This window comes from Styela clava, chromosome 7 (genome assembly GCF_964204865.1).
Source record: "Styela clava chromosome 7, kaStyClav1.hap1.2, whole genome shotgun sequence".
NCBI lineage: Eukaryota > Metazoa > Chordata > Ascidiacea > Stolidobranchia > Styelidae > Styela > Styela clava.
In genome coordinates, this window is record NC_135256.1 from 8,631,862 (window position 1) to 8,657,929 (window position 26,068).

At 34.6% G+C, this 26,068-nt stretch overlaps 2 protein-coding genes across 2 annotated transcripts; both read right to left on the minus strand.

The window, feature by feature from the left end:
* Positions 1–2,783: 2,783 nt before the first annotated feature.
* Positions 2,784–8,003, minus strand: LOC120328812 (uncharacterized). The gene is made up of 5 exons (XM_039395353.2): positions 7,498–8,003; positions 6,612–6,742; positions 4,690–4,960; positions 3,664–3,776; positions 2,784–3,369 (listed from the first exon to the last, which is right to left on the minus strand). The coding sequence occupies exons 1-5, from the start codon at positions 7,706–7,708 to the stop codon at positions 3,163–3,165; spliced, it is 933 nt and encodes a 310-aa protein (XP_039251287.2). The 5' UTR covers positions 7,709–8,003; the 3' UTR covers positions 2,784–3,162.
* Positions 8,004–20,152: 12,149 nt separating this feature from the next.
* LOC120328376 (uncharacterized) lies at positions 20,153–24,689 on the minus strand. The gene is made up of 7 exons (XM_039394840.2): positions 23,817–24,689; positions 23,319–23,449; positions 22,610–22,883; positions 21,980–22,092; positions 21,539–21,720; positions 21,011–21,146; positions 20,153–20,478 (listed from the first exon to the last, which is right to left on the minus strand). Exons 1-7 carry the CDS (start codon positions 24,001–24,003, stop codon positions 20,284–20,286), a joined length of 1,218 nt encoding a protein of 405 aa, XP_039250774.2. The 5' UTR covers positions 24,004–24,689; the 3' UTR covers positions 20,153–20,283.
* Positions 24,690–26,068: the final 1,379 nt, after the last annotated feature.

Below are 26,068 nucleotides of genomic sequence, written 5' to 3' on the forward strand. Positions count from 1 at the left end.
ATAAGATCAGGTCAAAGCGAAATGCACATGCGAAAAGCGTGCAGTAACTAGTAGTATATAGTAGAATTTTTAAGTTCCGGTCATTTACAAGGTAATTAGCCCAAATGTAGACAAATATTTCTTAAAATATCTACAATATAAACGTAAGAGCGAAAAAAATTATTTTGCAGAAAATATCATTATAAAGATTGATATTGCACGAGGCACGTGTGGTTTCTTCAGAAATTTTGTCCCAACAAGTCATCAATCTATGCTTTAAATATTGCAACAATTAACTTTTGTATTCGCTGAACAGCGTTTACAGCGCTACCAATCCTTGTCTTTAGAGATCGCCCCCGCTCGTTACTGTCCACCAAAAACGGAACAGACATGTTTTCGCCGTTTTGCGTGCTACGTCACAATGCGTCTGCATTAAAAAATCCCAATTCTGGTTCTTGTCTGGAAAAATCTTTTCTAGTTTTCATTTTGATATTTGCAAATCTATTATTAAACACCTTTTGTTCATTTCTCTGTGTGTTCCTGGTGAAAATACAACTTTAGGGATATTCATATTACTTATTACTATGCTAACTTATTCTATGATTTTCGCACATGTGATGACTATGATGACTGATGCCACTTTCGTATGAGATCTCACTTGCATAACGTGATCGCAATCGCACACCGAACTTTGGTATTAAATGCTGCATATTCCAGATCACATTTTCTTTCATCCTGTTTTTAACTCATAACGTATTAATATATTATATTCATCATTTCACATGTCGCTGTCCGCTATTACTCGAGCTTGTTTAAAGGGAAAATATATATCATTTTAGTTAGTCATGTGCATTCCCATTTGAGTTTTTTAAGTTGAATAAAAATTTCAATAGAAAAAAATAGCAGTAAAAAGATGTCGGTTAGGTTACAAACAAGCATGAATATATGACGGTTTAAACTTTCAGGGCGCACTCCTACGCATCGTCTATGGTCCTGGCTTGTGCAATGTCTTCTGACACGAGAAAAAATGACGTCAGACACGTGATTTCTCAGACTTGATGAGTGTATCACTGCTATAGTCACATGGTAGGTTTGTGGCATTTCGCCAATTGCCTTAAGCGGTATTAATTAAGCAAATGAACTGATGGAAATTTTTATTATAAATATATGTTTGCAAACTGTCGAATCTGAAACTGCATATATTTTCAGCAATTTTCTCTTTGTGGTTTATAACAAAATTTAATATCCATTCTCATTTTGTTACATTTTTTTTGTTATTTGTACTTGCTAAATTCTTATGTTAGTTATGTACATAATATGTACTTTTTAAAATTACGCTATAATCATTTTTTATAAGCGAAACGTACGCCTTACGTCATTGCCTTATGTTCTGACAAACGTCTATAGTTAGTTATCCCAAATCTGTTTTATTTTAAATTTTGTGTGTTACCTCGATAAAAAGTTTCATTGAACTAGAATTGGCGATTTTATACCATGACTGCCATGGTTGTAAATTTGACGACAATAACATTATAGGTAGGTCTCCACAGTAGGGATGGGACGAGTCCGGATTCGAGTCGAATCCACGAATTGTTTGGACTCGGATTCAATTTCGAGTCCACGTCATTTTCGCCGAGTTCTAATCATTTCCATTTTTACTAATTGACGCCTGCGATACGTACTTTTACCTCTATAAAGATCCATACATACCATATCTGATTGGGAATTTCGATGTGATAATAAAACATTATCCTTTTTTGTGTATATATGAACAAAATAGTATATGTTGGCGCAATGTATTTGAGTTTCCGGTTCGCGTGAAAATAAAACATGCTCTACCGCGAGTAAGTATCCGCTCATCTACGTCATAAAAACCATTGCAAATCAAATTTTTATAACACAAATATAAAGCGGATCAACCCAGAGGGTCATTTATTCAATAGCTATTTTGAATCGAGTTTATTACGTGCAATTTTCCTTCTGAAAATGGAAGTAAGGAGAGGTTTGCCAAAAGCTACAAAATTGTACTGGGAGAAAAATTAATCACAAACTTCAAGCGATTGAACTTTAGAATGAGTGATTATTTTGGAAGCTTTACTTGAACTACTAAGGTGCAAGTTGTATTGCAATTGGTATCCCTTTATCTTTCGCGCAAGCGACATAATAAGTCTATGCCTGAAACCGTCTACTTTGACTATGATGCGTTCCTGTGATTGTGGACTCTACATCCACAGGAACGTAAATCCTGGTCAAAATTGTGGTTTTTCATATCGACTTCAAAATTTCGTTTCGTTTGTTGGCTTTAGACAGTCACGTAACGGCGGTATCACAACACCATCTGAGCTAAATATCCGCTCCGAACGAAAGCCGGTCGACATTCGCGATCGGATTGTAATAAGAAAACAACAGGAAAAATATATTCCTAAAATGGTTCAATAGCTGCCTACGGCACTGTTTGGCAATAGCGCAAACTGTTGGAACGCAGTCGTGTTTTCCGACTTTTTTATTATGACGTCCGGATTCGGAAGATTCTATTCGATTTCATGACCTATTACTCGATCGGATTCGTCCAATCCCTGTAAAACCGGACTCGCCCCATCCCTACTTCACAGCCATGTAAACCGCGAACCCATGCTTATTATTCGACATTGCTCAAATGAAACAACCTCCACTAGATATAGCAATCGGAGTTTTTCGGTGGTATTTGACTGCTTATGTGAGTCAAATTCGATTCTCTTCATCATAAATAAAGTAATTGTAACAGATTGTAACAGACATTTCAATAGTGATTGGCCAAACACAAATCATATTCTCGAAGTTTATTAAAGTAGCATTTTTCCTTTATAATTATATACTTTAATTAATGCTTCTAGTTATAATTTCCAAGGTAGGTACAAACAATATAAAACGAATTAAATTTGAAGGTTATAAGTTGTAAAGCATGCTATTTAAACGCCGCTTCCAATCATGATCAGGATATAACGTTTACGGTGATAGCAAAGGGGGGTCATTTTACCCCGTTTGAGAACACAAGTCGGATTTAAAATCACCATTTCAGATTACTTTATTATCTACGTTTGGTAAGTGCTGTAGGCCACATCGGCCTGATGGACCTACTGTAACTCTGCAATCAGGCTGATGACTTGAATCATGGGAAAATGCAAATTTTACAGTGTAGCAGACTCAGTTACATAGACAAAATAAATGAACAAAAATCGAAGCGTATAATAGTATCCAATGAAGTTGCACTGCTTCAGCCCCTCCGCCACCATCAATTTCATTGTTCGTTCCTGCGGTATTATGTCCGACTGCCATGTTACAAACACCACGAATCTCAGGATTAGAAGTCATTCCACCACAGGGTTCCGTGAAGTTTTTAAAACCGTTGTTCTAAAATAGATTATTTAGATAAAAATAATAGTTAATGGCTATGCATAAATGGTGGAAATTACCTTTAATTTAGACTTTAATTTTATAAGTTATATCAAATATTGAGTAGTCTTTGATCGCAGAATGACATTAACTGCGGAATAACAAATAACGTGCGTGTGCACGTGAGGCGATAACTTCAACTCTTTGGAACAAGTTGTAGTTACTGTTGTTTGGGTCTCATTAGTATACATTGTGAATTTTGTCTCCCCCAAGTGCAGGAATCTATGCTAATGTTAATGAAGGACGACATACCAATAGTTTTCTATCTCTCTCTATCTGATCTCTGACTATCTGAACTTCGTAACATGTTGTAAAAAGATCTCCCATGTTGTTGAAAGCCCATAACCACATGAAGGTGTAACGACCTAGATAAAAGAAATTTTTTTTTGCGATTATGCTCATGCATGTTGAGGTGTAGCACTTTTGAAAAATGTTTGCTTGGCTTGTGTTACGCAATACCTACAAGCACAACAATAGCTTCGAGCTGTCTCTACATTTTCGTTGTCAAACGATTAAGCAACAAAATAAAACATTCATGCACTACTTTTAAATATTTTGCGAAGTCCAATATTGGGATTTTGAAACGTCCAAGTCATAATTATATGGTTAATTATAGGGTCATAATTTGCTTATTTTTGACTTTAAAGTATATAAAGTTACTGAGCACTGAATTTGTAATACTAAAACGGGGGCAGTCGCAACGTTCACATTTGACTGAATAAATACAGGGTTTGCATTGAACAAAATGAAACAGCAAAAATATGCGTAAAATTTCAGTACTCCCGTGACGTAGAGAAAATTTGAAAAAAAAAATAAAAGTAATAGCCTTCCGACGGCTACTTCCATATTTAAAATAAATTGGTCTTCTAGATAAAGAGGGAAATCTTACAAACATTGTCCATCATAAGAATACATTGATCAAGCACGAGCATCGGCAACACTGATTATAATAATGGAAAATAAATCTTTTGTGTCATGTCTTATCCAACACTTTTTCAATATTTGTACTTTGTCAACTGCTTATTGAAATTCACAAAAATGCAAATTCACATTGGCCAATCGATAGTCCAAAACATACATGCGCAAAATTTGTAGCATACTGGATGTGGCACACCTTCAAACAGCATTTTACTACCGTCCTGTTTTGTCTACTCCTGGCGTGCACATCACTAATTTAAGTTATTACAGTTCGGAACGTCTAGGTATCTATTATTTCAAATGAGCGAGTGACCCTGATGGAGTACAGCAAAAATATGCAGCCATTAAGCCTCCCGTTACCTGGACTCAAATTCAAGGGTACATTGAAACTATATGTTCCCAAAGATTTGTCTTGATTCAAACAGAAGGCGGGTGCATTTTGAAATCCAGGTTTAGGGTAAGATTTAGAAAGTATCTCATCGTTTAAAGGCGAAGCGGAAAGATCAAAAACTAAGTTCTGCATGAATTGCGAAAGGGTTGGGTCGGCTCGGGCGTTTCGGTCACTTCTGTATATCCAGTTCCCCGTATCTGGAATGTATGGATTTGTACAATCCGCATCGGCCCCATGCTCCTGGAAAAAAATACAAAATAAATATATATATATATTCATAATACTTTTTTTTTTAAATAATTTGGAAATATCGCCAGTCAGCTAGGTGAAAATCTCCTCGATCCTTCTTGGCCTAACTGGATGGAGCTGGTTCGTGAAACTGTATCCAATATGGAATATTTACAAGGTTTTTTGTAATATGACTGGACTTCCCGGGCCACGTTGTTTTCCACAGAATTTTGTTATTTGAAAACATTGCACTATAATGCGTTTCACTAGTGCGATTACTAGTGTGGCGTACTGGCAGTCTATGAAATAATTATCCAAGTTCAGAATATCTTCCAATATGGTCTAATGTCAAGTTTCTTCTCAATATTCACTTCAATTTATACTATTTTGTTCTATTTATTAATTATCAATCCAAGCAACGATTAATACAACCAAACGCTCCGATGAAATGGAAAGCACACAACAAAAACAACAATACCAGGCAGTAAAATGTAAGAAAACAATATACACAATAAAACACTGATGGCCCCTGAAATCGAAGACACCCTCAACAGAAGCCACATGACACCAAACTAGCTACTTACAATTTGCCAAATAGGCTGAAAATAACTTATGACAGGCATCTTAAAAGACTTTAAACAATTCTATAAGTTCACAACATTTGAACAGTACCGATGAAAGCTAATTCTATGACAACAACCAAAAATACAACACTAAATGAACTGCAATGGCACTGCACGCAAACAGCAACATGGTCCCAACCCAACATCAGCTCATTGTCTAGCACAAAAACATCCAACCAATCCCAATCCAACGGTCACAAAACCACAAACAAACATTCCCGATAACCCACCGGAGACCAGAGGCACTCCCACAGACACAAAACACCAAAACCCAAACGAAAACAACCACATTCAGACAACTGCATCCTGCCAACCCACAGCACACGCCAACCGGCCACACACAAAAGACAGACCGATAGCGTCACTGCGCCTCCAATACCAAAATACCAAATATGAAAACAATATCACATGACATCATTTAACAGATAAAACAAGGGTCGTCAGTTCGTCACACTAACATTATGCATCTCTTGTTGGACACGTAGCGGACATATGAATCGTTTTGCTATTATGTTGTTGTTGTTCTTGGTATTTTTCTTCTTATCGTTATGAAAAAAAATCGATTTTCTCTTTAACTACTGGACCAATTGCTTTGAAATTTTCAGTGGTTGAAAATTTTTTTTTTTGCTACAAGGGTATTGCTTCCATTTATTTCAAATATTTCTGTGAGCTCTATGGGATTCTTTTTTTGTGTGTGCTATGACGCCACCGAAATGTGTGCACCTTGTAGCGGTTCCGCAAACGCATATCAGCAGAACTCGTGCTCATCGAACGCCGGCGGATCTCGTGTTTAGTGAAAGTGGGAATTTTTTAATGGGGAACAGTAGACTGTGAAATCTTATCTGGTAATACAGAAGTGACTCGGATCACTTCGTATTTCAATTCACGTCAAACTCAATTTTGAAGAATGGATCATTGTCACAGTGAGTACACAGTGAGACTAGTGAGTTACCGCATATGATTATCGAGGAATTGCTGACAACATATTTCGTTTGCCCCCGTGTCCACATATTTAATCATAGCGCTCTTATTTTACTAACCTTCATTGGATGCGCCAGTACAACCTGCTGACCAGGATAATAAACTGCCATTGGATATTCGAGATCATAATGTGCGTGATCATTTCTTCGAACCCTGCAAGCCTGATCTTCCGTTGGCTGGTGTGAATATCCTGTTGAAATTTAGCGATGCTGAGTGTTTATTGTTTTTCAAAAATAAGAATAGGGACAAAAAGAGAGATATTTTTATGCTTGGTGCAGAAATATGATCCTGTGTAGAAAAAATCCTGTATAGAAATATTTTGTTCATAATGCCAAATGATGCCATTACGATTTTTATGCCAAATCGCTATCCAGACCAACTAAAAGTAAAACGATCACTCATAGAAGCATCGTGAGCAAACAAATGTGCTATAAAAGCTATATATATAGGTTATTCTTGTGTCAGAGATGGCATATATTATAGTATATTATATATATATATTGAATCCTAGAACCATTTTTATCAACATAGTCAAAAACAATACATGGAAGGACATTTATAAAGTTGTTAGGTTTTAGCTGAGAAATCTCTGCTATGTATCAGGGAGTTATGATAATCACATACAATTTGCAATCTATGGAGAATGGGATGACAATATTTGGTGCTCATGTTAGGAAAGTATGTTGTAGCCTTGGATTCGCAGTATAAAAACATTGTTCTTTGATGAGAAATGTAATAGCGATCGAATCGGACAGTTGTAAATTTACTTTTGAATAGTAGTGACCAAACATACGTGTATTTGCATTGTTTTATCAAAACCCAATTGTATCTCGAATTCTATTATTTATTACTTGTGATCGCACTATGAATAAAAATCCCAATTAGCAGATATTTAGGACCATATTCGTAACTTTCAGAGATATTGATTCAAAAATTGATTTTTACCTGTTTCTGATCCGAACTCTTTATTTTTCGGCAAGAATCGATTTGCTGCTCTTGGATAACCCCTGCATTTGTTTGGATTATAAAAAAGTCCATTCTTTTCTATGTAATCGGTACATACTACCCAGCTATGGCATCGAACGTGGTGTAACAGGATAAGTTCGAAAAGCAATATAGCGAGTAACACAACTCCAAAATTTCTTGTACTCATCATTGAGTTTTTATATTACATATTGTTTAACTGAAGCGATTGTGAATTAGTTCAGTAAATTGGTGAATTTGCATAGATATTCACACAAAGTTTTATCATCTGGTTTCTTGGCTATACGACAAATTTTAGGTGTAGAAATGCTATTCATTTATGCTAACCTCACACACATTTTGCTCGCTTTATCGATATTCGTTCTTGTCATTGATTGAACTAACAGCATCCTGCTGATCTATATTAGAACATTTGCCTTTTGTTTTAAAATACTTTACGTTACTTTTTCATATTGTCGCAATAACTCTACAGTTTTATGATAGAATATTATTAGCACTGCATTATTGACTCCATATAGTTTCTTTTGTCATTAACGTAAAGGTATACACTGTAAGCCAGAAGGCAAGAGGAATTACATTAAATGGCATTCAGCCTCGGGCAAATTAATGGCATAGCTCATAATACTTATTTAATATAGATTTGTTAGCCACGATCAATGTTACCAAGGCAGTAAATGTCCTGTTTTCTCAATATTGTTGGGTAATATGATTTCCTGAATATGGATTTATATATGATATGCTTCATGGCTAGGCGATATCTTAATGAATAATAATAAATTATGAAAACAGACGGGGTGCGATAGATTAAACATAAAACTTGTGGTAAACTAAGTGAAAACAAAGACAAATCTGGTGATAGATTTTCAATGAAGGTGCTCAGCAGACATACTTTGACAATTACCGTAAAAACCTAGTGCACTATCATTCCGGTTTCAATAAACTCGTATATATAGTTCTTCAGCGAAACTGATGTACAATACATGAACGATTTTTTACTAATTTCCTTCCATTGTCGCATACATATTTTGCCATTTAGACTACGTAGAACCTTAGTATGCAGCACGGTCTATCTAACAAGGGTCGTCCAACCCGTGGCCCTCGGGCCACATGTGGTCTGCCGAAGGTTTTCGAGTGGCCCGCGCGGTATTATTCGAATCCCAATGCCTTTCACAAATCTGGGCCATTATTAAAACCTCTAATAAAAAATTAAAAAAAAAACGCGCGAGAAGCACCACACAGCTATCGAAAGCTTATTTATGTCTCTTTGTGAGCGTTGTTGCTGGAAAGAGATGTTTGAATTTATTTTTATTGTCTGGCATGGATTTCAATTTGTTTTTATGTCTTTTTTCTGTGAAGCTAGAGGTGGCAGTTTTTATGACTTCAATATTTGACAGCACTTAGGCTACATGTACAAGCAAGTTTTTTTTGCGGATGAACCTTGTTGAATCCCCTGTGAGATCACTAACTTCTGACAGTCATATGAAAAACTCGCTATGCATTGCTACATTGTCCATCGCACCGAATATTGGATAAAAGCGGTGTCATACTTGACATTAAAATATGTATGTGTAATAAAAACTTTTGACTTAACTGTATCTTCGTAATTTCATTGTTTTCATAATTTTGGTGTGAAGGTTTTGTTTGTCTTTTCATTAATCTGTAGTCGGTGTAGTGGAACATAACAATCATGCCAAGTGGCCCGCGCAATCATTCAGAAACTAAATGCAACCCTTTGGCCAAAAAGGTCGGACAACCCTGATCTAGGAAGGAATCATTAAGCTAATGCGAGGTTGGCGGGCCGCCAAAAGTTTTGAGAAAATCTCGCGGGCCGCAGTCGGAGTAAACCAAAAGTGATCAAAACATCGCTAGTTTACTCACGTTACATATATTTAAGGATATTAGTTTATCGTTCTAATCAGTTTTTCAATGAAGATATATAAAGCCTTCAGTTCTTTTAAAATTGCTTCCCGAGAAATACCGTGATATTTTCGGTATCTTTTCTCGTGGTTGGTTTTGTAATGCCGCTTCAAATTATATTCTTTGTGACAGATATTGATTGAAAGCACGCCAGACACTGATTTATCACTGTGATGGGCAAGGAAATACGTTTCCTCACAGTTTATCTCGGTTAACTTTTTTTACACTCATTGTATGATGAATTGTTATATTGGACTAATTTTATTGTAGCGTGAGGAAGGCCTGATGCTATCATCAAAAATCAACCGTCTAAGTTTGGACTCCGTACCCAGCTGAAAAATCTGGATCGTGCGGCGCTAAGTTAGCTCTGCGGTTAGTCACTGCTGTCATATGGCCAACGCTTGAAAATAGAGTGTTTTTACAAAATTGAAGGGACAAAACGTCTCTACAAATGTAGAGTTACTTGACGCGAGCTTAAGATACGAAGTTTTATTGAAAATCGCAACCCATCTAATCAGCTTGGTCCTGTCTGACAAGACAAATCGTTCCTCTTGTACCGATCACAGGACATTATTCCCATTATGGCACGATCTCAATGTTTATAGATACAACATTGAAATTCCGTGATTTTCCCAAACATGAATCCAGACATCGGGATTAAAAAAAGGGCTATTCCCAGTGGGAATACTTTAAAAATTACTTTAAATGTTCTACAAATATCGCCAATGGATTAGTGCACGATAAAATTGTTTGCGGGTCGCACGGAATGTGTCGGCGGGCCGAATGCGGCCCGCGGTTTGGACCACCTTGAGCTAACAAATTGGGTAGGAGGATATTCGATATTGAGGTAAAAGTGAATCTAATTATTAAACTATTTTAGTATTAATTGAGATTAAAGAGAAGAGAGATGTAGAGAGTTGGGAAGATATAAATAGGAGAAGGGGAAGGTGAATGAGGATGGGTCTAATTTTAAACGATTCAGTCGATAATTTTAATATCATTAAAATCTTCGATCGAGAAACCTGTTCAAAAATTGACAAGCGCGATCATAACTTACAGCGAGTTGTACATCTCTCTGTTCTAACGATTTAACAATTTTCACTTCAAAGCATGATGAATATATTTCCTTAAAGCTGTTGAATGCCCATACCCACATGAATGTGTATTGACCTGTATTGGAATAAATAGAAAATATTACGCTCTTCGTGATAATACCCACTGCAAATAACCATTTTCAGATATCTCAACGCGCTATATAAAGTTAATTCAAGGAGAATTCTTTTTACTCATCGATCTTGATCGGTAAGTATGTTGACAAGTATTTGGCTGTTTGTTTGTGTGTTTGTCTGTTAGATAGACGCGATATCTCACGAAAGCAAGGTTGAACCCAAATTTTGCATGTGCATCCACCATATCTCGGATCAGGAGCCTATCGATTTTGGATGAATTATGTCGTATAATTAGCGAGTTATTAATCAATTAGTGATGAGACACGCGGTGTCGCTGTTGAGTGAAAGCGAAAAATACACGCCGCTAGATCGACAAGTCGGCGGTCTCTGATCGCTATCTCGTTTATTTATTCATTTGTTTTTATAGGTTGAGATTATTTCGAGGTGGCTATTATTCAAAAAGCACAGTATAACCCTTTTTAAATTTTATTTTTGCTATTCTATTCAAAAACCAACACTTCACCAACAAAAGTATTCTGTATGATGGTCTTTCATGACAAATATGACACATAGTAGTAACTGTTTCTATTTAGTATTTGATACAAAATTCGGAATTTGGCGAAGGATAACGTCATTTAACGGGGTTATATTTCATGACCTCATGGAAAATAATCCAGTCACGAAACAAACATATGTATTTTTCAGCCATTTTGTTTCCGTTATCAGAAAATGTTATTACGATTGGTAGGGTGCATGGAACTTGAACCATTATTCTACTTGACCTGGGATCAGATTCTTTGGAACGTTGAAGTCGTACGTTCCCAATGACTTGTTCATATTTTCACAAAATGCAGGCGCGGTATCCAGGCTTCGGATAAACCTGAGGTTTAGTTGATCACATTAATAGTGGATCTTTTGCACCAAGATCCGCGACGAGATTTTTTCTGGAACTTGCTAAATGTAAGATCAATTTCATCATTTCTCTCGCCTCGATAAGTAAAGGATCCTTTGTCTGGTATGTAAATGTTAGAACACCAATCCGATCCATCAGTTTATCAGAGAGTTAAGGATCGGATATGTGGGCACGAGTTTGACAAATATTTCCGGATAGGTGATTAGTTGAGCCTTCGCTTGTCAAAAGAATAATGCAGCTGCACTATGTTCCAATTTTGAGGCAAAGGAACGGCTGCTAAAGATCTGGGGAATATAAATAAAAAATAGGCTTGAAGACTCGATCGATATTGATAAGTTCAATTTATGCTGAAGGGGCTTACATAGGCCTAAGCAGTCGTAGTAATTTTACATTCAGATGGGTAATTTAAAATTTTCAACTGTTTCCAACATGAAATTTGTTATTGAATCGTTAAATTTTCTTTCCGACTTCATAGCTCTGATGTACGCCACACCTATCACACTTTGGACTTAGTAGTTTGTTGTGATACGTAAAATGAAAGAAAGGCGAAACGAACATCGGAAGTGAATCTTTGATTAAAACGAAAGTAAACGTCAGACCTCATACATGTCGATACATTTTTATAGGATGGGCTAGGACAACTTGTTGACCGGGATAGTACACTGCCTGTTCCTTATTGTATTCAGTCGAATCATTTCTCTTTGTCCTGCATGGAGTATCTTCATCTGGACAGTGGTTATAATCTGAATAAAATTAAAAAATGTGATATGAATAAAATAAGATTTCTTGATGAACGTTTTTTCGAAACATAGGGAAATCGACCATAATTAAAAATCCCAAATTAACATGTCCCATTGGAAATCGGTGTTTGCCATCAACTTTCTGTATGGGGTATTAGTAAAAACTGCGTAGTGGAAAATATTATAGAAACTGAATGATAGCCCCAAATGCTTTGGAGAGGTGCTTTCTTTTTTCCAATAGAGTTCAAAGCGGCTATATAATAACACCATGATAATAGCATTTAACTCACGTCCTTTCCGAAACTATATTTTTCTCATATTTTCATTCATCTTTCGGGCCATTATGTTCGACAGCCCATGCCGATTTTGTTTTATCTTATTTTTGACCAAAAGTAATTGTTCCTACTTTTATCCAGTCCACATTCACCACCTCTGGGTGCGAAACGAATAGCTGATTTTGCATATCAACGACACAACTTATGATCGTAGTATCTTTCATTCTTTTCTGCGTAATCTGTACACGCCAGCCAACTATGGCTGTAGCACACCATAATGCATTGTGAAGGTATCCAAAATATCAGCAATTTGGTCATATTTCAAATGCAGAAATAATTTAATAAATTCAACACTTTAATTTAACGAAGAACGTGAATGTCGAAGAAAAATAAAGCACAACCGGTGTTAGCAAAACGATGTAATTTGCCGACGTTTCGAATTTCTATTCAGAAAAGCTTCATCAGGGTATGACATGGAAAGCACACTATCGTAAATATATAGCAGAGAAAAGAAAAAAAGGGGAAATGAAATAAAATTAATACGCCATAAAAATCTGAAAAAGGTTGGATAATATTATAACGCCGTGTTATTTTTTTTGTTTTTTTTTCTTTTCTTTCCTCTGCTCTATATATTTACGATAATGTGCTTTCCATAGCATGTCCTGATGAAACCTTTCCGAATAGAAATTCGAAACGTCGGCAAATTGCATCGTTTTGCTATAAACCGGTTGTGCTTTATCTTCAACATGAATTTACCTGGTGGCAATCATGCGCTATTGAAGAACGTGAATGTTGAATGGCCTTTAATCATGTAAAATGCGGGAGTAGTGACGCAGAACAAATACACGTTCTCATATCACTTTCAAATGTGTCAAATCCACCTCAAGACTGGTTGGTTTTCTTCAAAACGAATCATTGATATACTTCGATCGCCACAATTATACTTGATTCATGTTTGATGCATGTTTAAAAACTTTCGTCATATATAAAAAAACGTAAGCGAGCTTCCACGAAAAAGCCGCTAACGAGCACGTGACAAACAAGCAGCAGCAAAAAATACTAACAAAGAAAATACCACATCGACCAAATATCAATAAGAATAACGAGTAAATAAGAAAAACTAACAAATATAGATGAAACGAGATATTTTGTGCAAGATATATTTACTAAATACAAACCAGACGTTCAGTCAAATCGGATATAGATTTCCCAAAATCATTCAATTATGAAAATTTGAATTCCTCTTCCTCAAAAACATATATTTTGTAAAAGTTGATTACAACTTTGATTAAAACTCTGAAAAATTTCTAACGCCTATCATCTAATTTTGGACGTTCAGTGGATTGAAATTAAAGAGTATGTTGTCGCAGCAAATAATTGAATGGAAAGATGCCTTGAACGTTTTATTCGTTGGATTTTGTTTTCATTTTTTTGCAACATATTATTTGCAAGAAATCGTCTTCCTTTTCGCAGAAATGCAACAATGATTTTTGATAACAAAAACTGAAACGTTTAATGCTTTTAAAGACCATTCTTGGTTATCAGAAAAGATTAATAAGATAAATACCATTTATACGGAATGCGGTACGAATAATGTTGGCAACTTCAACTACTGACATTTCCTAATGTCCTAATAAACGTCTGTTTCAATGTCATAAAATCCTAAAACGAGATTCAGAGATTTCATTGTTCGCGCTGTGAATCTTCATCTTATATCAAACAACATCCTCATCTTACACCAAATATTTATTTCTATTTTGTTTAATTTGTTATTATAAATATGTCAACTCGAATAATTTGAGAAACAACAATTTGACCATGAACATCTGAATGTCGTTTACGGGACGCCAGTGTTCTACGGAACATCGGTTGAAAATGACTGCAAGCAATGGCAGCTCGATAACTTTTACCACAATAACATGTCTCGGTGCTTGTTTGAGTTCTACGGATACCTTTTCCTTAGTAAATATGAGTAATTATTACAAAGTATACTTCGGAATTATTGTTCTAAAAAGTATGAAACGATAATTATTCCTGGGGAAAGATTCCGACGTGAATCATAAAAACAAGAATATGAATGCGTTGATGAATACCTAATATTATATATGAACGATACTGAAGCCTTGTTGTTGTTTTACAAGGAATACGCATGTGGAAAACTCATTCACTTTGCGAACTCGAGAGTATAATTATTCCATCTTATAAAATATATCCAGAAAAAAATAAAATTAAACAGTTCTAGAAGATGAATCGAGATTAGTTTCATTCGAAATGGAAAACGATTTAACGAATTTCGACAAATCTGACGAATTGCGAACCTTCAAGAGTCTTAAGAGTCTACAATAAAACAAAGCACCGCAACGGTAACAAGGGATTGTCATAAATTCAGGAACTGCAATATTACTAAAAATGTAATTGCTCAATCGAATGAATTTTTATAATTGGACCAGAAGCCCACTGATTTCAACCGCTGTTCCGTGGAACACTGGCGTTGAACGACATTCAGATATTTCGATTCAAATTGTTGAAAGTTGCAGAAAAACACAGTTCGAATCTGACTTTCGGAGATTTTCGTATGCACCGTATATAGCAGTATCGAATGAAGAATACAATAGTTCAGGCTAAACCTTATTTAAACTTCAGTATATTTTCCCATAGTGCAGTTGAAGATTAGGTTATAAAATAATACATGGTATATTGATGTATATTGTCTCCACACTATATTTTCAAATTATATAACAAAAACTGAAATGTTTCGTGCTTGAGGGGACTATTAGATAATAGTTGTTCGTTATCAGAAAACATTAATAATATTCATCGCGTGATTGCTTCTTAAGCTTATGCTGTAAGTTCACTATATTTCACAAATTTTTGTATAAAAAAACGCCTATGCCATATATCTGCTATAAATTACAGATACTATATAAGGACAAACGTCGACGAGGACAAGTCTGGCCGAGATTAAGAAAGGAAAAACACACAGTCAGCTCTTTTTTGCGTTTTTGACGTGTTTGATATTTTAGTTTTGAAATATATATCTATTCATCATGACAACAAGAATATATAAAACGCACGGAATGCAGTGCGAATAACGTTGGCAAATTACTATTCTTGACTTTTGGTAATGTCTAAACAAATGTCTGTTATGTTGTCATAAAATATTAGAACGAGATTCAGAGATTTTAAAGTTTGCGCTGTGAATCTTCTTATATCAAACAACAGACTCATCTTACACCAAATACTGAAAGTCACTGTTTTGAGGAGGCACATAACTGAATAGTACTTACAGCGATCGTGAAATCAGAATTCTTGATGGCGTGTCAAGACATGTTTTGTAAATATGTTAACATAGAATTGTAGTCAAATAACTTTAAAAATTATTCTTTTAATATAATGTATGTGAAAAAAAGTTTTCAATTGTTCGCTTCAATTAAAACGACATTTTGTTATCAGATTTGACTGTTTCTTTGTCCAAGCAATGACAGCTCCAGAACTTTTACCACAATAACATGTCTCGGTGATTTTTTGAGTTCCACGAATACCTTTTCTATAGTAAATATGAGTAAGTATATATAGATGTATAATCATGTAGAAAGTGCCGCGGGAGTAGTGACGCAGAACAACTACGCATTCTTACGTCACTTTCAAATGTGACAATTCCACCTCAAAACCGGTTGGTTTTCTTCAAAACGAATCATTGACATAGTTACAGAAAATCACGATCGCTACATCGTTCACTACAATAATACTAGAATCATTTTCGCGGCAGATATAAAAATTTTCACACATATCATATACAAAAAAAATACGAGCAGCCAAGAAAAAGTCTCTAATGAGTACTTGACAAAGAGCTGCAGCAAAAAATACAAACAAATAAAATAACACATCAAATAACTACTAATAAGAATAAAGAGTGAACAAAAAAAAAAAAACTAACAGATATAGATGAAACGAAATACTTTGTAAAATATGAATTTAAAAATAAATAAGGAAAGGGTGGGTATAAAGTTTAAAAAAGAGATACGTAACAATGAGAGATAAATTATGGTGGTATGATACCTGTTTTAATTAAAACACGTCTAAATCTAACTATTATAATATTTTATTTAAAGAAGTAAAAGACTCAATTACTTCACCCAACAACGAACACAATGTAATAAATAACGGCTATGGTGGCCCATCGTTGTCACGTGTAAAATTAAAAAAAAAAAATGAAAAAATAAAATGAAAAAGCGAAAATAAAAAAATAGTTGTGAAAAAACATAAAAATAATTTAAAAAAAAAAAAATAAAAAAAAAATTGAAATTAAAAAAAAAATTGAAAAATAAAAAAAAAAAAAAATTAAAATTAAAAAAAAAAAATTAAAAAAAAAAAAATTGAAAAAAAAAAATTGCATAAAAAGAAAATAAAAAGGTTGACAACGATGGTCCGCCTCGTGGCCCATCGTTGTCACGCGTTTTTATTTTTGGAAAATTTGATGCTGCTTGGGACCAACGTTGTCAGGCTTAATCTTACACGCACAAATGTGTTTCCTGGGTTTCTAACTCACTACTGATTTTCATGAGCAATATCCAATAAATTCAACATGAAAATGTTCTATAAATTCTCCCTGCTACAAGTTCAACCACAAGCAATATATTTATAATAATGATAAGAGAATATAGAATTGGATACGAAAATTTGTTTTCACGTGTAGAAGGTAATTTAATTGGAAAATGCTGCTTAACTGCTCAGACACTCGTGCGATGCCGGTACGGTACCGTCTGACCGTAAGAAAGAATGGGAGATACGGATACGGATAGTCTCGTAGAATATAGTCTACTGAAACACTCTCTGCGCCTGCCCCATACCGTACAGCCGTAACGTACCGATCCAGACAAATGATAAATCGCCCGTGCTCAACCATTTATTTCAATCCATACCTCGACTCACTATATTCTACTAGGATCGAGGTATGGATTGAAATAAATGCTTGAGCACGGGCGATTTATCATTTGTCTGGATCGGTACGTTACGGCTGTACGGTATGGGGCAGGCGCAGAGAGTGTTTCAGTAGTCTATATTCCACGAGACTATCCGTATCTCCCATTCTTTCATGAGTGATTGTATGGCTACCGGTACGGTCAGACGCAAAGCGACTATAACCGACTACCGGTATTTGGTAAGACGGTACGGTACCGGCATCGCGAGTGTCCAGACAACTGGGTAGTTAAGCAGCATTCTCCAATTAAATTACCTTATACACGTAAAAACAAATTTTCCGAATTTTCGTATTCAATTCTATATTCTCTTATCATTATTATAAATATATTACTTCTTGTTGAACTTGTAGCATGGAGAATTTATAGAACATTTTCATATTGAATATTGCTCAAGAAAATCAGTAGTGAGTTTGAAACCCAGAGAACACATTTGTGCGCGTAGGATTATGCCTGACAACGTTGGTCCCAAGCAGAAGCAAATTTTCTAAAAATAAAAACGCGTGACAACGATGGGCCACGAGGCGGACCATCGTTGTCAACCTTTTTATTTTCTTTTTATTCAATTTTTTTTTAATTTTTTTTTTTTTTTCAATTGTTTTTTTTTTTAATTTTTTTTTTTTTTTTTCGTTTTTATTTATTTATTTTTTTTTAATTTTTATTTTTTTTATTTTTATGTTTTTTTACAACAATTTTTTTATTTTCGGTTTTTTATTTTATTTTTTATTTTTATTTTCAATTTTACGCGTGACAACGATGGGCCACCATAAATGTCCTACAAACAGACCAAACGTTCAACCCAATCGGGTATAAATTCGCCAAAATAATTTAATTATAAAAATTTGAATTCCTTTTCTTCATAAAACAAATCTTTTGTAAAAGTTGATTCCTTATTTCTAACAACTTTCGGATGCTTATCATCTAATTTTGGACGTACAGAGGATTGTAATTAATGAGAGGTTATCGGAACAAATAATTGAATGGAAAGATGCCTTGAACGTTTTATTCGTTGGATTTTGTTTACAACATTTTGATTTGAAAGTCGGTATTAAAAAGAGAATTTAATTTATTGCGTGAAAAATTAGCTTACATATTTTGAAACACATTATTTGCATAAAATTGTCATCCTTTTTGCCAAAACGAAACTATAGATATATGTATGGGCTTACCATGCGTCCCGTTTTAGGTGGGACAGTCATACTTTACGTATTGTCCCGGCGTCCCGACCGCCCTGTGTAGCGTACCAGTAGCCTATAGTAACTGAAGGAAAATGCGCTATTTTGTTTGTTTCGTTTAATGTTAGCGGATAATTGATACAATATGTTACGTGAAAGCCTTGTACATCAATATGGTGCAGCCACTTTTACAGTAGCCAGTAGCCCGGTAATTGAGGTAATCTTTTATCAGATTATGCTTGCAGTGCAATGGCAAGGTAATTATTTTTCATCGTCAACGTCAATTCCTTTCTATTTTTCGGACTGGAACTGATATTAAAAAAAAATATATATATGTGCATGAACTCTCGATGGCAATATGCTCAATGGAGACAGCCGGGAGGGCTTTAAATGTAGGCCTATGTAGTAAAATCGAGAAATATAAAGTTAAAATAAATCACAGCTAAGGCATCTTGGTCTTTGGAGGCCTCCCCCTTGAAATCACAAAAAGATGGTAATTCTATATATATATATTCAAAGTTTTATATAATATATTTCTTATATTAACTTACAAAAACTGAACTGTTTATTGTCTGTGGGAACTATTTGTTATTTTGTGAATTTTGTGATGGTCAATCAATCAAAAGTAATCAACAGACTGTAAACAGTTCTTCGTTATCAGAAAATAATAATAAGATAAAGACTATTTACTGAGTGTTTGCGTTATAAGCTTATGTTGTAAGTTCACAAACTTTCCAAGAATTTTTGTATAAAAAATTCACATATGTCACATAATATATCTGCTAAAAATTACTGATAAACCTATTAGATATATCATGCTGCTGAGAGACATAATCATGAAACTAATACCAACAAAACAAAATCCTAATCCTGGTCCAGACTTTTCCGCATCGACATTTGCCCAGAAGATATAGCATTAAAATGTCATTGATTTTTCTAGCTACCTGCAGGGTTATGAAGAATAATATACCTATTCGTAGACTTCGTAGACACTAATTTGAATTTGTCAGGTATTTGAGGGCAGAATGAATTGACTTGTATGAACAGGGCCCGGCCGATGAGATGAGACGTGCTTTTCTTCTCAACTTTGCACCTTAAACTTCGTCAGGCAACTCCTTATATAATATGTTTCGTGTCTTTATTGTAGTAAAAACACACCTCAAGCGTGGGCCATGTGACTGAAGTGACGAAATCCCAACCTAGACGGACTTGGTTGTCCTTTGACTATGGCACCAGGCCTACTTACTCTGCGAGTCATAAAATTAGTCAAATATAATAATTCATCATAAAATTAGTGACTGAAAGTCAAGGTGAAAAAGGTGACTGAAATCACTAAAAAAATCTCGCAACACTGGATCACACTACTTTAGATTACGTAGGTTGTAACAAAGAAGTGTATTGCGAAACAAGGGTATTTATTTTGTTAACAAGAAAGCACGCGTATAAAATGATACAAAGTCAACATCTTTCTGTTATAAATCAAAGTCAGTTTCCACCAAACATGTATATATATACAAAATTAAAAAATATAAACGCGTTTGGCATAATATTCCATTTTTATGCTGTACTTAATCCACAATTATTCTTCTCTGATCAGTTCTGCTTTTAGCTTATACTTCCTGGTATTGCAAAATGGAACAAACTGTACATGATAAAATATTTCAGCCTTGTTAATGTTGATTTCGTCCTGTATAAGACTGTAGACAATTCTGACACTTTGTTGTCCTCTTATGCTTCCGTGATTTTTTGCACTGACAACGCGAGCATTGGAGAACTATACAAAAAATCGAACATTCAATCAAACGTGTGGGTGACAACAGCCCCTACTCTAACAAAATATATGAAAGTGAGTTTGGTTCTGCGTAACAATAGATAGTTTAGAACAAATAGTGTGCTTTGAAGCTCCCGAGCGCAATGGTTTTATCTTGCTTGTGTTACAAAAAATATTAGGTAGACATTGACACAGGCGCTAGTAATAATCTCGTCAATCGCATCTTTGTGACACATTGGCAATCCGCCTTCAACGTAGATGCTAGATTTATAGCCATGATTCGTATATCCAAATAAGCGTCTTTAAAAGCAAATTACGAATTTGTATAGTTGATTTAGAAAAGGGGTTCCGTGGCACAATGAAACAATATTTTACAAAAGTTTTAAAATATGTGCTATTCTATTATTTCCCCACAACTCATTTTATGATCCATTTTCTCTAATCCTGTTCATTTTAAAATAGTGGTGTGTTGAACATTAGTGATGTTGCGATAACAGAATAGTATCCCGAAAGTTAAGAAATATACAAAACTTGCATTAGCCACAGCTGGGCAATACCAACTGAAGGTGATATATCTTCTTTTTATACCAGGTCTAGGTGTCGGCAGTACCACCTTCCCTCTCATTTCTCCTGTTTGTACTTCAATAAGAATTTGTGGAGGCAAAGTGATGCTGAAAAATATTGTTTTGGTTTTTCAAATCCATGAAGTGTACATATATATATTAGGACACAAGTCGGATGTCGCTCATTCATAAAGTTAGCCTCACCTCGCGAGTACTTTAGTCGCTCAAACTTATATAAAATAATTCAACAACATTTAACAAAAAAAGTAGCTTATTCAATGTTACCAAAGTTTCAAACAAACGGTAAACAGTATTATTACGTGTGGAATATATTTGCATATCGAAAGAAAACACATCCGGTTATGTGTGTAAAATATGAGACTCTTCATGAGACTCGGATTTGGATTTATAAACACGCAAGAGGAATCACTAAGCTAACTAATTGGGTAGAAGGATATTATATATCATGAAAAAAGTGAGTTGTACTATTGCATACTCACACTGGTCTTACAGTGACAGTAATACTGTGTGTTGTTGGTTTTCTTGTCTGCAAACTCATTTTCGGTTTTCTCTGTGACTTTATTCTTTTATATCCACGACACCCTGGATTTGTGTTCCCTCGAATACTAAAATTGGAGGTTTTTCCACCACAGGGTTCGTAAAAATTCTTAAATCCGTTTTTCTAGGAATTTAATATGCAACCTAATTAGTTATATTTAGATGTTATTAAATCAAAATACTTTTTTAACATCTTTTTTAGTATAAATTGAGATTAAAGAGAGGAGAGATGTAAAGAGCTGGAAAGATAGAAACAGAAGAAGGGGTAGCCGAACAAGCAAGAGTCTTTAATTTTAGATGATTCAGTCAAATATTTCAATATTATTGAAAAATCTTCGAGCGAGAAACTTGTTCAAAAATTGACGAGCGCGTTCATAACTTACAGCGAGTTGTACATTTCTCTGTTTTAACGTTTTAACAATTTTCACTTCAAAGCATGATGAATATATTTCCTCAAAGCTGTTGAATGCCCATACCCACATGAATGTGTATTGACCTGTATTGGAATAAATAGAAAATATTAAGCTATTCCGTGATAATACTTACTGCAAATAACCATTTTCAGATGTCTCAACGCGCTATATAAAGTTAATCCAAGGATAATTCTTTATTTATTTATTCATTTGTTCTTATGGGGTGAGATGTATTTCGAGGTGGCTATTATTCAAAAAAGCACAATATAACCCTTTTAAGTTTTATTTTTACTATCCTGTTCAAAAACCAACACTTCGCCAACAGAAATGTTCTGTATGGTGGTCTTTCACGACATATATATATATATGACACATAGTAGTAACTGTTTCTATTTAGTATTTAGTATTTCTATCTATGTTTCTATTGGAATTTGGCGAGGGATGACGTCATTTAATAACGGGGTTACATTTCATGACTCCATAGAAAATAATTTAATCATAAAACAAACAAATGTATTTTTTATCCATTTTGTTTCCGTCATCAGAAAATGCTATTAAGATTGGTAGGATGCATTAAACTTGAACCACTATTCTACTTGCCTGGGATCAGATTCTTTGGAACGTTGAAGCTGTACGTTCCCAATGACTTGTCCATATTTTCACAAAATGCAGGCGCGTTTTGGTATCCAGGCTTTGGATAAACGTGATGTTTAGTTGATCCCATGACTGGGGGATCTTTTGCACCAAGATCCGCGACGAGATTTTTGCGGAACTCGCTAAATGTAAGATCAGCTTCATCGTTCCTATCGCCCCGATAAATAACGGATCCTTTGTCTGGTATGTAACTATTAGAACACCAATCCGATCCATGATTCTGCATAAAAAAATTTGTTGATGTCAGTTATCAGTGTATGAGAGAGTTTAGGATCGGATATGTGAACACGAGTTTGACAAATATATCCGAATAGGTGATTAGTTGAGACTTCGCTCGTCAAAAAAATAATGCAGCTGAACTGTGTTCCAATTTTGAGGCAAAAGAACGGCTTCTAAAGATCTGAGGAAAATAAATAAAAAATAGGCTTGAAGACTCGATCGATATTGATATGTTCAATTTATGCTGAAGGGGCTTACATATGTCAAAGCAGTCGCAGTAAACTTTTTTACACTCGGATGAAGAATTTAAAAATTCAACTATTTTCAGCATGAAATTTGTTAAATCGTTAATTTGAAACGAACATCGGAAGTAAACACGCGATGAAACCGAAAGTAAGCGACAGATCTACTACACGTCGATACAAGTTACACTTACTTTCATAGGATGGGCTAGGACAACTTGTTGACCGGGATAGTACACTGCCATAGGATGTTCCTTATTGTATTCAGTCGAATCATTTCTCTTTGTCCTGCATGGGGCATTTTCATTTGGACTGTGGTTATAACCTGAATAAAATTAAAAATTGTAATACGAATAAAATAAGATTACTTGATGAACATTTTAAATCAACCATAATTGAAAATCACAAATTTTGATTCAACATGTCTCATTGGAAATCGGTTTTGCCATCAACTTTCTTTATAAGGTAAAAACTGCGTAGTAGAAAATACTATAGAAACTGAAGAATAGCCCCAAATGCTTTGGAGAATTACTTTCTTTCTGGCAATAGAGTCAAAGCGGCTATATAATAACACCATAATGATAGCATTCAACCCTCGTCCTTCCCTAAACTATACTTTTCTCATGTTTTCATTCATTTTCCTATTCCGATTTTGTTTTATCTTTTTTTTGACTAACAGTAATTGTTCATACTTTTATCCAGTCCAAATTCACCACCTCTGGGTGCGAAACGAATAGCTGATCTTGCATATCCACGACACAACTTATGATCGTAGTATCTCGCATTCTTTTCTGCGTAATCTGTACACGCCAGCCAACAATGGCTGTAGCACACCGCAATGTATTGCGAAGTTATAAAAAATATCAGCAATTTGGCCATATTTCGAATGCAGAAATAATCTAATAAATTCAATACTTTGAATTAACGAAGAATGTCGAAAAAGAATAAAGCACAAACGGTATTAGCAAAACAATCAAATTTGTCGACGTTTCGAATTTCAATTCAGAAAAGCTACATTAGGGTATGGTATGGGAAGCACACCATCGTAAATATATATAACAGAGTAAAGAAAAAAGGGGGGAAATGAAATAAAAAATTTCAATATGGCGTATAAATTTGAAAAGTGCGTGATAATATGATAACGCCGTGTTTTTATTTTTTTTCTCTGATCTATATACAGGGTGTCTCAAGAGTAAGTATACACTTTGAATTTTGATTCGTTTTCCAGGTACTTGTCATAGAGCATTAATTTCTTTCATAAAACATAGTATGAATATGGAAATTAATTCGGCTCTGAATGTTTTTCTCAGAGTGTTCGCTCCTTCGCGTCAACTTTGTGCCTCAACTACAGATCCAGTTTTCATAAATTTACGAATATTTGCATAAATTGTTCGTCGTGTAAGGGCCGAATTAAAGAGGCGCTGAGTTCGTCTTACTAATTTATGTGCTTCTTGCCAAACAGCAATCTTGCACCTCAGTTAGTGGGTTAATCTCCTTGTCATTCTGTGGGTTGATGAAAAATGCAAACAATACCGAAATTTTTCTACTTATCCATACTATGTTTTCTAAAGAAATGAACGCTTTATGATGAGTACCTGAAAAGCAAATCAAAATTAAAAATATATACTCACTTTAGAGACACCCTGTATTTTCAATAATGTGCTTTCCATAGCATGTCCTGATGAAACTTTTCTGAACAGAAATTCGAAACGTCGTTTTGCTAACACCAGCTGGGCTTTATTTATTTATGTTTTGAAATTAATATACCTGGTGGCAAGCATGCGCTATTGAAGAACGTGAATATCAAATGGCAACCCTTTTTTCTCCCTCCCTCTCAAATTCCAAAACCCGAAACAACCTTTTTCTATCTCTGTGACGTATCCTCTCGTTCAGATGAGGTAATAACCTATTATTACTAGATCATGTATTCGGAAGGCTTTAAATGAAACTAATACCGACAAAACAAAATCCTAAAATGACAATAAATGGATGATTTTCATAGATTTCCGATAAAACTTCAAGTTGATTTTGTTTGATTTAACAAGAACGTTATTTATTGAATGTTAAATTATCTTTGATAATCATGCCTCGGGAGTAATGACGCGTAACCACCACACATCCTTATCTCAGTTTGAAATTAAACAAATTCAACTCAAAACTGGTTGGTTTTCCCCAAAACAAGCCATTGAGTACGTGACAAACAAGCAGGAGCAAAAACACTAACAAAGAAAATAACACATCAAACAAATATCAATAGTGAATAACGAGTAAATAATAAGAACTAACAAATATAGATGAAACGAGATGTGGAAGATGGATTTAAAAAAATAAATAGGGAAAGAGTATAACGAAATTACATACGTAACAATGAGAGATGTTTTAATCATGGTGATATGATAACTGTTTTAAAACCCATCGAAATCCACCCATTAAAATAATTAAAGACGTGAATGGCTCAATTACTTCATCCGACAACAAACACAATGTCATAATAATGTCCTAAATACGAACCAGACGTTCAGTCAAATCGGCTATGGATTCGCCAAAATCATTCAGTTATAAAAATAACTTTAACAACTTTTGAATGCTTATCATCTAATTTTGGATGGGAAAGATGCCTTGAACGTTTTATTCGTTGGATTTCGTTTATAACATTTTGATTTGAAAGTTGCAACGAAAGTTGCCAAAACGCAATATTATATATAATGTTTCCAAGCTATATTTTTCATATTATATAACAAAGACTGAATATATGAATGCCATATATCAGATAAAAATTTGTGATAAAACTTATAAAACATATCATGCTGCTGAGTGACATAATCATGAAACTAATACTGACAAAACAAAATCTCGAAATCAATCAAAAATGGCTGACTTTTATAAATTAATACTGATACCCGATAAGACTAATTTCGTGAATCAGTTGTATAGATTCATTTAC